This window comes from Bubalus bubalis, chromosome 17 (assembly GCF_019923935.1).
Source record: "Bubalus bubalis isolate 160015118507 breed Murrah chromosome 17, NDDB_SH_1, whole genome shotgun sequence".
NCBI lineage: Eukaryota > Metazoa > Chordata > Mammalia > Artiodactyla > Bovidae > Bubalus > Bubalus bubalis.
The window spans coordinates 8,653,505-8,665,505 of NC_059173.1; the positions used below are offsets into that span (position 1 = coordinate 8,653,505).

The 12,001-nt window shown below is 45.4% G+C and overlaps 1 protein-coding gene across 5 annotated transcripts in view; it reads left to right on the plus strand.

Moving 5' to 3' along the window:
- Positions 1–12,001, plus strand: part of USP30 (ubiquitin specific peptidase 30) — a 26,344-nt gene continuing 14,343 nt past the window's right edge. For 2 of the 5 annotated variants that reach the window (XM_006044842.4, XM_006044843.4), the window contains exons 1-5: positions 4–206; positions 2,137–2,246; positions 3,560–3,742; positions 9,654–9,757; positions 11,451–11,549. In XM_006044842.4, the coding sequence (XP_006044904.1) occupies positions 124–206; positions 2,137–2,246; positions 3,560–3,742; positions 9,654–9,757; positions 11,451–11,549 (579 nt within the window). In that variant the 5' untranslated portion in view covers positions 4–123. Of the gene's footprint in view, positions 207–505; positions 624–2,136; positions 2,247–3,559; positions 3,743–9,653; positions 9,758–11,450; positions 11,550–12,001 lie in introns of all 5 variants that reach the window. The other 3 variants (XM_025267460.3, XM_044930035.2, XM_044930036.2) reach the window with 3 other exon arrangements.

The following is a 12,001-nucleotide window of genomic DNA, read 5'->3' on the forward strand; positions in this document are numbered from 1 at the left end:
CTACCCTCCCCGGAGGAGCTGGGGCTTTGGCTACGGGTTCCGCCGCCTCGGGAGCCCTCGGAGCCCTGGGTCCGGCCGCGGCGACAGCGGCGGGGGCGGCGGCTCGCCTCCCGCGCAGCCGCGATGCTGAGCTCCCGGGCCTCGGCGGCGATGACCGCGGCCGACAGGGCCATCCAGCGCTTCCTGCGGACCGGGGTGGCCGTCAGGTGAGCTCTGGGGGGCGGGGCGGCCGGGGAGGCCGGGGCCGGGGCGCCTGTGGAGGCCCTTCCACGCTCCACTCAGGGTCCCCGGGGCCGGAGCGGGCATTCTGGAGACGTCTGCGTCGGCAGGGCTGGAGGCCCAGGCCCTGGGTCGGGGGTGGGGGTGTCGGGCCTCCAGGGCCTCAAGGCAACGCCGGTTCTGTCCGCATTCCCCAGTTCTGCTGGGCCCCCAGTTTTATCAGTGCCCCCTCCACCCCCGTCCTTCCACCTGCCAATGTCTCCTCCAACCCTGTCACTGTCGCCAGAACTTCCGGGAGACTCAGGCTTGTCAGTGGCCTCTCGGAGCTCTCAGCGCCTCGGAGGACTTCCTGGACTCCCTCATCCTGTCAAGATACCCTCAATTCTTCTGGGCTCCCCAGTTAGGTCAGTTTCTGGCCTGCTAGGTTTCACAAACCTTGCCCAGCTCCCCAAACCTGCCATGATTCTCACAACCCTGTTAGAGTACCCCGAGCTTGCTAGTGTACCCCCCACCCCATTTTGTCAGTACCCCTCTTCCTGTCACCGCCCCCCGCCCCCGTTTTGCCAGGGATCCCTTAGTCTGTAGGAGTCCTCGGTCTTATTAGTGACTCCTTATCTTGCAGGGGCTCCTAAATCAATCAGGACCCCTTAACCTGTTAAGGCTCCCAGTCTTGTTGAGATTCCCCCATTCCTGCCAGGACCCCCGATAGTATGAGTCCCCAGTCCTGCCAGGGTCCTGATGTCCCTTCTCTGTCTACCCTCCTCCCACGGGCTGCAGTTTCCGACTGAGCACTGTGGCTACCCTCAGCCCCCACTTCCTGCAGAAGTTCGTGTATATATTGTTTGCTTTATTTAGTGGAAATACATAACTGTGTGTGAAGACAGTGTTTTAAACTGCTGGTGAAATTTCTTTATTAGTAGTAAAAGAATAACTTCAGTGTTGAGGTCAAGCTTCAAATGAAGAAACATTTAATATGTAATAAATATTTAGAGGATCTTTATATGATTGTATAAAGATCTATTTTTACATCTATCTTTATACTTTATATATCTATCTTTATACTGTGTATAAAGATCTCCCCCCGTTTAATAACCTAAAAGATAAATCCATTTCTGTATTTCTCCAATTATTCAATAAATACTATCAAGAACCTACTGTGTGATCTAAACACTTGGAAGCGCTTGGAATATGTTAGTGTGTAAAACAAAGATCCCTGTCCATGGGGACTTTGCATTTTAGTTGAGGGAGACTGAAAATAAACGTGGTGAATCAGTGAATGTTATGTTGGAAAGTGGAGAGCACTATGGTGAAAAGAAAAAGTAGAGCTGGGTAAAATGTCATGAGAGCAGGTTCTAATAGTTTGTTAGATGTGAGAGGGAGAGACTTTCCTGGCAGCCCAGTGGTTAAGACTGCACTTCCGCTGCAGAGGGCACAGGTTCAATCCCTGGTTGTGGAACTAAGAGCCCCCATGCCACATGGCAAGGCAAAAAAATAAAAAATAATTAAAAAAAAAGGAAGAAGGGCCGGGAATGAGCCAAGCAGTGGGACCTGGGGGAAGAGCACCCCAGGCAGAGAGGGCAGCCATGCAAAGGCCCTGGGGCGGGAGCATGGCTTTGGCTGGGGTGGTGGCCAGTATGGCGGTAGGATGAGAGACAGAGCAGGAGGAAAGCCCTGGACCCCGTTCTCGAGTGAAGTGGGGCTTGTGGAGGTTGTGCTCCGACTTAGGTTTTAAATCCTAATACCTGTGTGTGCAGATTTTCAAGACATATCCTATACTGTATATTACTTTAATTTGAAAGCTAGGTATTTGGCAGGCCAATGGGTTATTTTGATGAAATGTTATATATATGTGTACCTGTCCCGATATATACACGTATTTGTTATGAGGAAAGACAGTCAACTTATTTTCTTTTTTAGATACAAAGTCATGAAGAACTGGGGTGTTATAGGTGGAATTGCTGCTGCTCTTGCAGCAGGAATCTATGTTATTTGGGGTCCCATTACAGAAAGAAAGAAGCGTAGAAAAGGTAAGAAATGAAGCCTTTGCATCATAGTTTGTAGATTCGACCCAAACATTTAATTATTCAAAAACATTACCAAAGGGGGAGGACGTGTGTGGTTCTCCTGCGTCTTCAGTTCTGTCAACAGTATTTGCTTTTAAGCAGAAGTTAATTTTAATGACTCATTATTTTATATCGTGTAGTAAAAAGATTTATATTTCACCCCCACTAAAGGCGTGAGTTTGAGACATGCTTCGTAATGAGAAATTTCAAGTGGCTTAATTGTCTAAATGTCCTCATTATTACGGCCATTGTGTTTTTCAGCTGTACAGCTGCCTAATTGTGTGATGCCTTTGTGCTTTCACTAAATGGCTGCTAGTCGCTAGTAAATAGTCACTAGTAAATGTTTCAAGTTCATTTCTTCGTTAACAAAAAAATCTATTTTCTTATTTTTAAAAATGCCCCCTTTTGTCAATGTTGCTCTACTTATATTGATTAAAATTCAGCCAAAATAAATGCATAAAAGGGACAGATGTAGCAAAATGTTAATCATTTTTTTAAAATTTATTTATTTTTAATTGGAGGATAATTGCTTTACAATGTTGTGCTGATTTCTGACATACATCAACATAAATCAGCCATAGGTATACATGTGTCCCCTCCCTCTTGAACCTCCCTTCCACCTCACACCCCACCCTGAATCATTGTTCAATTTGGGGATGGTTGTTATTGGGGTTCATTAGATATCTATTCTTCTTTTGTGGATGTTTGAGAACTTTCATAATAAAAATTTTGGTTTTGTTGTTTTCAGTTTCAGCAGAAGAGGGAAGTGTGTCAGATCTTGTTAATCTCTTTGCAGAAAGACTGATCAGAATGGCAGGAGCAGTGTCTTTTCCACTGATTATGAGAACAAAATCATTGTCCTGAGGGAGCAAGAACAAAACGATTGTTTTCTTCTGTTGTGAGAAACATTGCTTTCTTAACGAAGGAGAGAGAGAGAGAGTGAGGGAGAGAAAGAGAGAGAGAGAGGTTACTAAGTGTTTCTGTACATTTAACGTAAGCCAGGCTGTGCCAGATGCTCTGGTGCTCTGGTGAGTTTCACGAGTCCCACATGGCCAGGACCTGCCATTCTGCAGCCTCCAGTCTCCTGAAGGAGCATTATTAGGGCCAGGCCTCGGCTGGGACAGAACGCTTGGCCCCCTGGTCTCTGTGGATGAGGGCTTTCTGAGATTGGGGTCTCCAGTCCAAGGCCACAGTGCAGGAGCTCTGGGGCCCAGATGGGAGAGGAACAAAGAGCCAGTCCAGTGTGATGTGCTCTTCTCTTCTCCCCCCTCACTTAGGGCTTGTGCCTGGCCTTGTCAACTTGGGGAACACCTGCTTCATGAACTCCCTGCTGCAGGGCCTGTCCGCCTGCCCCACCTTCATCAAGTGGCTGGAAGAGTTCACCACCCAGTACACTGGGGGTCACAAGGAGCCCCCCCAACACCAGTACTTATCGTTGACGCTGTTGCACCTCCTGAAAGGTACTGAGCTGGAAATGGAAAGGGGATTGTGTGCGTTTTCAAAGCAGCAGCCCAGATGGCAGGCGAAGGGTTAATAGCCTTCCTGTAGGAAAAAAAATCACACAGATTCTTATGAAAAAAGCACTAAGGGCCCAATAGATACACTCAGGCTTTTTTTTTTTTTAATCAAAGATGTAATCATTTATTTTAAAAATTGTCAGTAATAGCTTTTTAAGGAAGGAAAAAAAAAAAACCCACTGCCATTTAAGCATTTGGATTGTAAGAAGTACTCCAGTTTCAAAAACATCAAAGTTAAAAAATATATATATATTTTATCCTAGGAAATGAGGTAATTCACAAAAGCAATAATACAAATTGTATTTAGGTAGAGACAGGATATACCCGGGCTTCCCCTGTGGCTCAGACCACAGAGAATCCGCCTGCAATGCAGGAGACCCAGGTTTGATCCCTGGGTCGGAAAGATCCCCTGGAGGAGGGCATGGCAGTCCACTCCAGTATTCTTGCCTGGAGAATCCTACAGAGAAAGAAGCCTGGTGGGCTGCAGTCCAGTCCTTGGGGTCCCAAAAGAGTTGGACATGACTCAGCGACTAACACATAGGATGTATCTAACAAACAAAACAAGCAAAATAAATATTCACTGTGTCCACCATCAAAGAAATATTAATAGCATAATAGTGAGGTACCGCTTTTTGGCCTGTCAGCAAAGATTCAGAAGCAAATCTACAATCCTGAGCTGCCCCTGGGGGACACGTTCCTACATGCTGGTGGTCTCATTTGGGACAGCCTTGGCTGAAGGTGGTTTGGAACCACACAGTAACAACTTGCAAAACACCCAGGACCGTTTGACCTAGTAGTTCAGCGGACTGTGATCTATACTAGCTGGGAGTGGAGTTTGTTCCCAGGGCAGGCAAGTTTGGGAATGGCCCAGTACTAGCCCTGAGGTTGGAAAGCCACGGTGTACATGGGCTTGGTGAAGGTTTTAGGAAGCCACCAATCTAACTTCATTAAAAAAAAATATTGGGGTATAACTGCTTTACAACATTGTAGTAGTTTCTGCTGGACAGCAACACGAATCAGCCACATGCACACAGGTGTCTGCTTGTTCTTGAGCCTCCTTCCCTGTATTCCGTCTCCCCACTCTCCAGTCCACCCCTCTAGGTCATCACCGAGCACCGAGCTGGGCTCCCTGTGCTATACAGCAGCTCCCCACCAGCTGCCAGTTTACACATGACGGTGTGTATGCCAGTGCTGCTCTCAGTCCGTCCCACCCTCTCCTTCGCCCGCTGCGGCCACAAGCCCACTCTCTATGTCTGTGTCTCTCTTCCTGCCCTGCAGATAGGTTCATCAGTACCATTTGTCTAGATTCCATAACAGATATATGTCAATATGCAGTATTTGTTTCTCTCTTTCTTTCTTCACTCTGTATCAGGCTCTAGGTTCATCCACCTTACTACAAGTGACTCAATTCTGTTCCTTTTTATGGCTCAGTAATATTCCATTGTATATATGTATCACAACTTTATCTATCTGTCCATGGACATCTAAGTTGCTTCCTCTCGTTTTATTTTTAACCACTTTTTTTTTAACTGTAGAACTGGTTTTTCCTCCTGCAGCATCTGTACACCCCTACAGGCAGACACCAAAACCTGCAGGTGCTCAAGCCCCTTATGTGAAATGTCGTAGCATTTGTGTATAACCTGTGTACATCCTCCCATCAACTGTCAATCATCTCTACATTACTTATAATGTCTGATACAATGTAAATTCCATGTAAATAGTTGCCAGTGCCTGGAAGAGTCAAGTTTTGCTCTGGGGGACTTTCTGGAATTTTTTTCCCTGAGTATTTTCAATCTTTGGTTGGCAGACTCTGAGGATATGGAACAAGTGGGTATGGATGGCTGACTGTGTGAGCAAAGACTTCCAGCACCTTGTTGTAATGGGGGTTTGGGGAGCAAGGGAAGAATGTGTTTATCCGGCAGTAGGTTGATTAAGCCAACAATGGAATGTTACCCAGCCATTAAGAATCATCTTTCTGAAATGTTTTAGTTCTAATTTGGGAGGAGTCATCAGCTATCCTATTAAGTTTAAAAGAGCAGGATACAAAATATGGTATAATTTGACTTCAGGAAAGTGAAAATGTCCACAGATAAAGGGTGGACAGAAAAAGGCCAAAACATTAGCCATGGATATTTTGGTATAGTACAGGTGACAATTTTAAAAGATGAAAAAAAACCCTACTAAAACTTTCAATAATGATTATGTATTATTAGAAAAAAATAATCAGAAAAAAAATTGGATTTTGAAAACAGTTAGCTGAGTATTGCTTAACCTGAGGTATGATCTCACCTTGACCAGAAACCTTTATGAAAAGCAAGTTCTGCTCTTCTACATAAGAGGCAACTTGAAACTCTTTTCTTTTACTGCCCTGTTTAAAAAAAAAAATTACCACCCCAAAGACTGTGTGAAGAACTGGCATGTCTACACGGGCGTCCCAACGCAGGCTAGGTGCTGTCACAACGGAGGGTTAGGTGTCCTCTTGCCATATGCTCCCTTCTCTGCTTCTGCCTCTTTGTGTCTTTTATTTTGGTTTTTAGAAATAATTTTTAATTCCGTAAGTAAAGCCTGAATAAATTCTCCTTGTGAAAAGTTAAAGCATTACAGAGAGGCCTGAAGTTCTCTTTACCACTATCCCAGCCCTTCTTCCCCCCTTCCTTTCAGAAAGCAAAAGATAAGTGTAACCTTCCAGACCATTTCTATGCATTTAACTGCATTTCTGCCTACCCACAGAAATGATATATTGTTTTCTTTGTTTTTTCATGACCAAATAACCTTATGTGCATTAGAGAAACAGCCGTTTCGTACACATATCTCTCCCTCATTCACTTTTTTTTTCTTTATCTGAATTTACTGGTCTCATGTATTATTGTCTTCTGTGAACTACTAGCTCATATCCTTTGCTCATTTATAAAACTGTGGTAAAATATCCATAACTTAAAATTTACCATCTTAATCGTTTTGAAGTAAACAGTTCTGTAGTAATAGGTATATTGACACTGTTGGGCAACCGTGACCACTGTTTATCTCCAGAATGTTTTCATCTTCCGTATTGAAACTCTACATCCATTAAACGGTAACTCCCTATTTTCTACTACCCCCAGACCCTGGTAACCGCTATTCTACTTTCTGTCTCTGTGAGTTTGACTGTGTACCTTATTTAAGTGGAATCATACAATATATCTGTTCTTTTGTACCAGGTTTATTTCACTTAGCATAATGTCCTCGAGGTTTATCCACACTGGAGCATGTGTCCGAAGGTCATTCCTACAGGCTGAATATGAACGACTTCCCAGTGTGTGTGTGTGTGTGTGTGTGTGTGTGTGTGTATCACGTACACACCACATTTTGTTTACCCATTCATAGGTCAGTGGACGTTTAGGCTGTTTCCACATTTTGGCCATTGTGAATAGTGCTGTTGTGGACATTGGTGGACATATATATCTGTTCAAGCCCCTGCTTTTGATTTTGGGGGGTTATATACCCAGATGTGGACTCACTGGATCAGATGGCAATTCTGTTTAATACCTTGAGGAGTCACCACACCGCTTTCCACAGCGACTGTAGCCTTTTACCTTCCCTTGGCACAGATGTTCCATTCTCCACATCCTCACCAGCACTTGTCATTGTCTGTCTTTCTGATAGCAGCCACCTCAGTAGGTGTGAAAGTGATGTCTCACTGTGGCCTTGGTTTGCATTTCCCTAATCATAGGTCATGTTGGGCATCTTCTCATGTGTTTATTGGCCATTTATATGTTTTGTTTTTTTTAATGTCTATCCTAATCTTTCATCCATTTTTGAAATCAGTTTTCTGTGTTTTTGTTGTTGAGTTTTAGGAGTTTTTTTTTTTTTTCTCTAATATATTTTGAGGAGAAGGCAATGGCACCCCACTCCAGTACTCTTGCCTGGAAAATCCCATGGATGGAGGGGACTGGTAGGCTGCAGTCCATGGGGTCGCTACGAGTCGGATACGACTAAGCGACTTCGCTTTCACTTTTCACTTCCATGCATTGGAGAAGGAAATGGCAACCCACTCCAGTGTTCTTGCGTGGAGAATCCCATGGACAGAGGAGCCTGGTGGGCTGCCGTCTATGGGGTCGCACAGAGTCGGACACGACTGAAGCAACTTAGCAGCAATATATTTTGAATCTTAATCCCGTGTCACATACATGGCTTGCAAAACCTCATGCACCTTTACGGCTGTACCACGTCCCCCCATCCACTTAGCTATCAGCTTCTGGTGCCTTGTATAGATAAACTGGCCATAGCGAACCTCCTTGTACATGGCCGTCAAGCACACAGTCACACGTTGCCCTGGGCAGATCCTGAGAAAGGTTGCTGGATTGTAAGATAGGAAAACAGTAGACATTGCCGCGCTGCCCCACAGTGTTGTAGGTAAAACTGGGCTGAAGGGGACGTTCAGATGTTCTCTGGGAGGGAAAAAGCTAACAGGGCTGCCTGGGGCTGTAGGAGGAAGAGGGAAGGAATAATACATCTTTAGACAGGTAGGGTAAGGGTCTGACCCCAGGCTTTATTGCACCAGTAACTGGCTACCAGCTGGCAAGGCTGCTACTTCTCAGGTCACCAGCCATGATTCGACATGGGTCGGGATGGCAGCGTTCAGGGTCACAGCCATCTTGCCAGTTCACTGACTGCAAATCACAGAGAAGAAACACTGGCTTAATTTATCTGGAGAGTCACTAAACTCCCAGAAACTGTACTGAGAGGCAGGCTCCTCCTATATTTTTATCTTCTTTATCTCATGGCAGTGCTGATTCAGTGTGATATATTGGTCCTTAATAATATGCTCAGGGAAGAGGGGGTCAGGATCAGGAATCAATAAACTTTGGCCCCAGGGCCAAATTTGCGTGCCACCTGTTTTTGTGAATAAAACTTTATTGAAACACAGCCATGTCCATTTGTTTACATATTATCTATGTAATATTACTTATGTATCTATGTAATATATACTATTACGTACCGTCTTTATAATATTACATATCTATATAATATTACATATTATCTATCTATCATCTATGACTGCTTTTTGTGTTACAGTGGCAGAGTTGAGTAGTTGCTGCAGAGACCTGCCAAGCCTAAAATGTTTACTAGCTGACCTTTTACAGCAAAAGTTTGCCAACCCCTGATGTAGATTTAATGGCAGTATAAATTCATAAGCTCATCAAACTTTTATGTATATCTGTTAAGCTTGATTCTACTCAGATTGAATTCCCTGGTTGTCCAAGCATTAGGCCTTGGTGTTTTCACTGCTGAAGGCTGGGTTCAATATCTACTCTAGGAGTTAAGATCCCAAAAGCCAGGTGGCGCGACGAAAAACAACGACATAAATAAAAAAGGAAAGTAAACCATTCAGAGGACTCCTTCAGGCTGCCTCATAGAGCTTGATGCTTTGTAGTAGTAGAAATTCAAATGCAAACAAGGCCTAATGGTCCTGGGACAGTCCTGTAGAGAAGGAGCTAGACAGAAAGTGTAGGGGGGGACCAGTTGGATGTTTAAGGGCCCTCCTGTCCTTCCAAGTTGAGAGTTAAAGTCATTTTATTCAACATGAATCTTGCAACAGTAAGTTTCTGTTGATGATAGTAATTCAAATATGTGAAAGTCGGTTGCTAAATGCTGTGGCCACATGAAAAATTACATTCATTCAGCAAATTCCAGGTGTCTACCAGCATCCTAACTGGGTAAGGCTACAAGGAAGAGTAACAAAAGAGACATAATTCCAGGGTGAATTTTCCAGTCCTTCCATTTTTAATTAGCTTTGACACATCTTTCTGCACAGGTTTTCTTGGTTAGTTGTTGTGTTGGTTCACTTAATAACTGTTGCCTTTTTTGATTCCAGCTTTATCTTGCCAAGAGGTCACTGATGAAGAGGTCTTGGATGCAAGCTGCTTGTTGGACGTCTTAAGAATGCACCGATGGCAGATCTCTTCGTTTGAAGAGCAGGTGAACACGATACTCAAAACAGGTTTCCTCTGAGACTCCTTTCCATTCATGAGCTTGGGCCTGAGCTCCAGAAACAGCTGCTTTGCTGCAGCGGGAGGAGTAAATGCCAGCCTTGACCTTGCAGTTAGTGGCCAGGCCTGTGTGGATGTTTCTGTGACGTTTCAGACAGCCTGAGTGTCCTGAGACCAGATTGTGATTGGGGACAGAGAAGGTTCACAGGACAGGGCGTAGGCACACTGTTGCCAGGGAGGGGAGATCTTTTTAGTTCTTGAGTGACTGCACTTCAGTGGCTGACGGGGACACCTGAGGCCTTCAGAGAGATGTGAGTGACTATACCTTCTCCCCTTCCCCGGAGGACAGCGCTGGGGCTGACAGCGTGAAGCTCTGGGGACCGACGGTTTCGCCCCCGTGGGTGCGCACTTCCGGCAGCACCTCCTCCCATCCGCCAACGTTCCAGGCTGGCCCCGGCCAGCTTTGTGCTGGCCACTGCCGCCTCCACTGCCCATCCCCTGGACCAGAGCCTTTGGGCTCCCCAAACTGTGGGGCTGAAGTGAGAGGCGTTTAAAAACTCAGAAAAGTGAGGTGGGAAGGCTTTCTCACCCCCCTTTTCTTTAAAGATGGTCTCCATTTCCACTTTAATCGGAAATCATGTGTGTGTGACTTTTTAAACACGATGTTGAGAGTATCTCTGCTTTCTCATGATACTTCTTGACTAATCCATTACATGTCGAAATATTTTTCCATTTAGAAACTACTTTTGTAATCCTCCTCTGGTAACTGGAATTATTTAGCTACAATTCACATTTCTCTAAACAGAGAGAGCGACTGGAATTTAGTCCTTCAGGACATCAGATACCTGTCAGCCAAAAAAAAAAAACCGTACAGCCTTAAAGCCGAGAATCGGGTTTTATTTGACTGGCATACTGAAGGCAGTCCTTAAGCAGGGAGACGGCCTCTCAGATAGCTCCGGGGCCTTCTCCGAAGAGGTAAGGGAGCAGCCAGGATATATCAAGTGTTTGCAAAAAAAAACACAAAACAGTAGTCAGAACATCGAAAGATTACTGTTAATTAAAGAAAAACCAGACTGCCCAAGTTAATGAATTAAGCACTTTTCTACGTAAGGGAAGATGCACACATCTGGGCTCATTGAAATCATTCCTTCAATGTGCACCTTAGCTATCTCGGGCCCATATCCTGCTTTTCTCCATCCTGAATCCCCTCAGGGTGCACAGTGTGGGGTGACTGCAGGGTCTGGTCTGGTGGCCACACCATCCTTTGTTTACTGATGTGACGAGAGACATTCTTTGTCCACATTCCTTAAGTCCTGCTCTTCTGTCAGGAACCCACTTGGCTCCCAGTTGCTCCTGGGGAGTGTTTCCAGGGTCTGACGCTGAGCCGTATGGTGCTGTGGTATGTGTGGGGAGAGAAACCACGTCTGTCTGTGGTCCCCTTCCTCTCCGAGCACATCAGAGCATCGAGCACGGGACCTGGTCCACACCTTCACTGTTAGTGATCAGGTCAGCCAGCCACCTTTATAGCCGTTTCCGTTGAACACACTGGGCCTTGAGAAGCTGGAAAGCAAACTCTACTCAGCTTAACCATAGAGGGTCTGCCTGGCGGTGCACACGGCAGGTGGTTCTGGCGTTGCCCAGCCTCTGCAGCCACTCTGAAGAATGGTCTGCCCTCTTGACAGGACGCCCACGAGTTATTCCATGTGATCACTTCATCACTGGAGGATGAGCGGGACCGCCAGCCCCGGGTCACACATCTGTTTGATGTGCATTCCCTGGAGGTAAACCATTAACACTCTCAGTACATCCAATGTGGTCTGTGCACATCGAACAGGTGCAGGGGACACAAGTGTGATTTTCCTACAACTTTAAACTGAAAAGTAAAATTCGATCAAAAGCCAGTAGTGGGAGTGAGGCTGGGGGAGGGTCTGAACCTTCACAGTTTGCATTCAGTGACTGTGGTTAGCAGCGGTGAGGTTCTGGAAAGTAATCCCTTGCTGCAATTTGCATTGGCCTTGAGAGGAAAGAGTGTATTCCCCCCGCCCCCACTTTGAATACCGGAGAGCGAGGAGCCACAATAATGCTCAATGAATCTCATTTCCCTGGCACATTGTAAATGTTAGAGAGTTGAAAAAAGTTAACTAGTCAAAGGAGGGGGGTGCAGATATTCCAGAGAGGAAAGGTGTTCAGTTGCATTTGGTGAAGAAATAGGTACAGAAATCAGTCTGAAAGC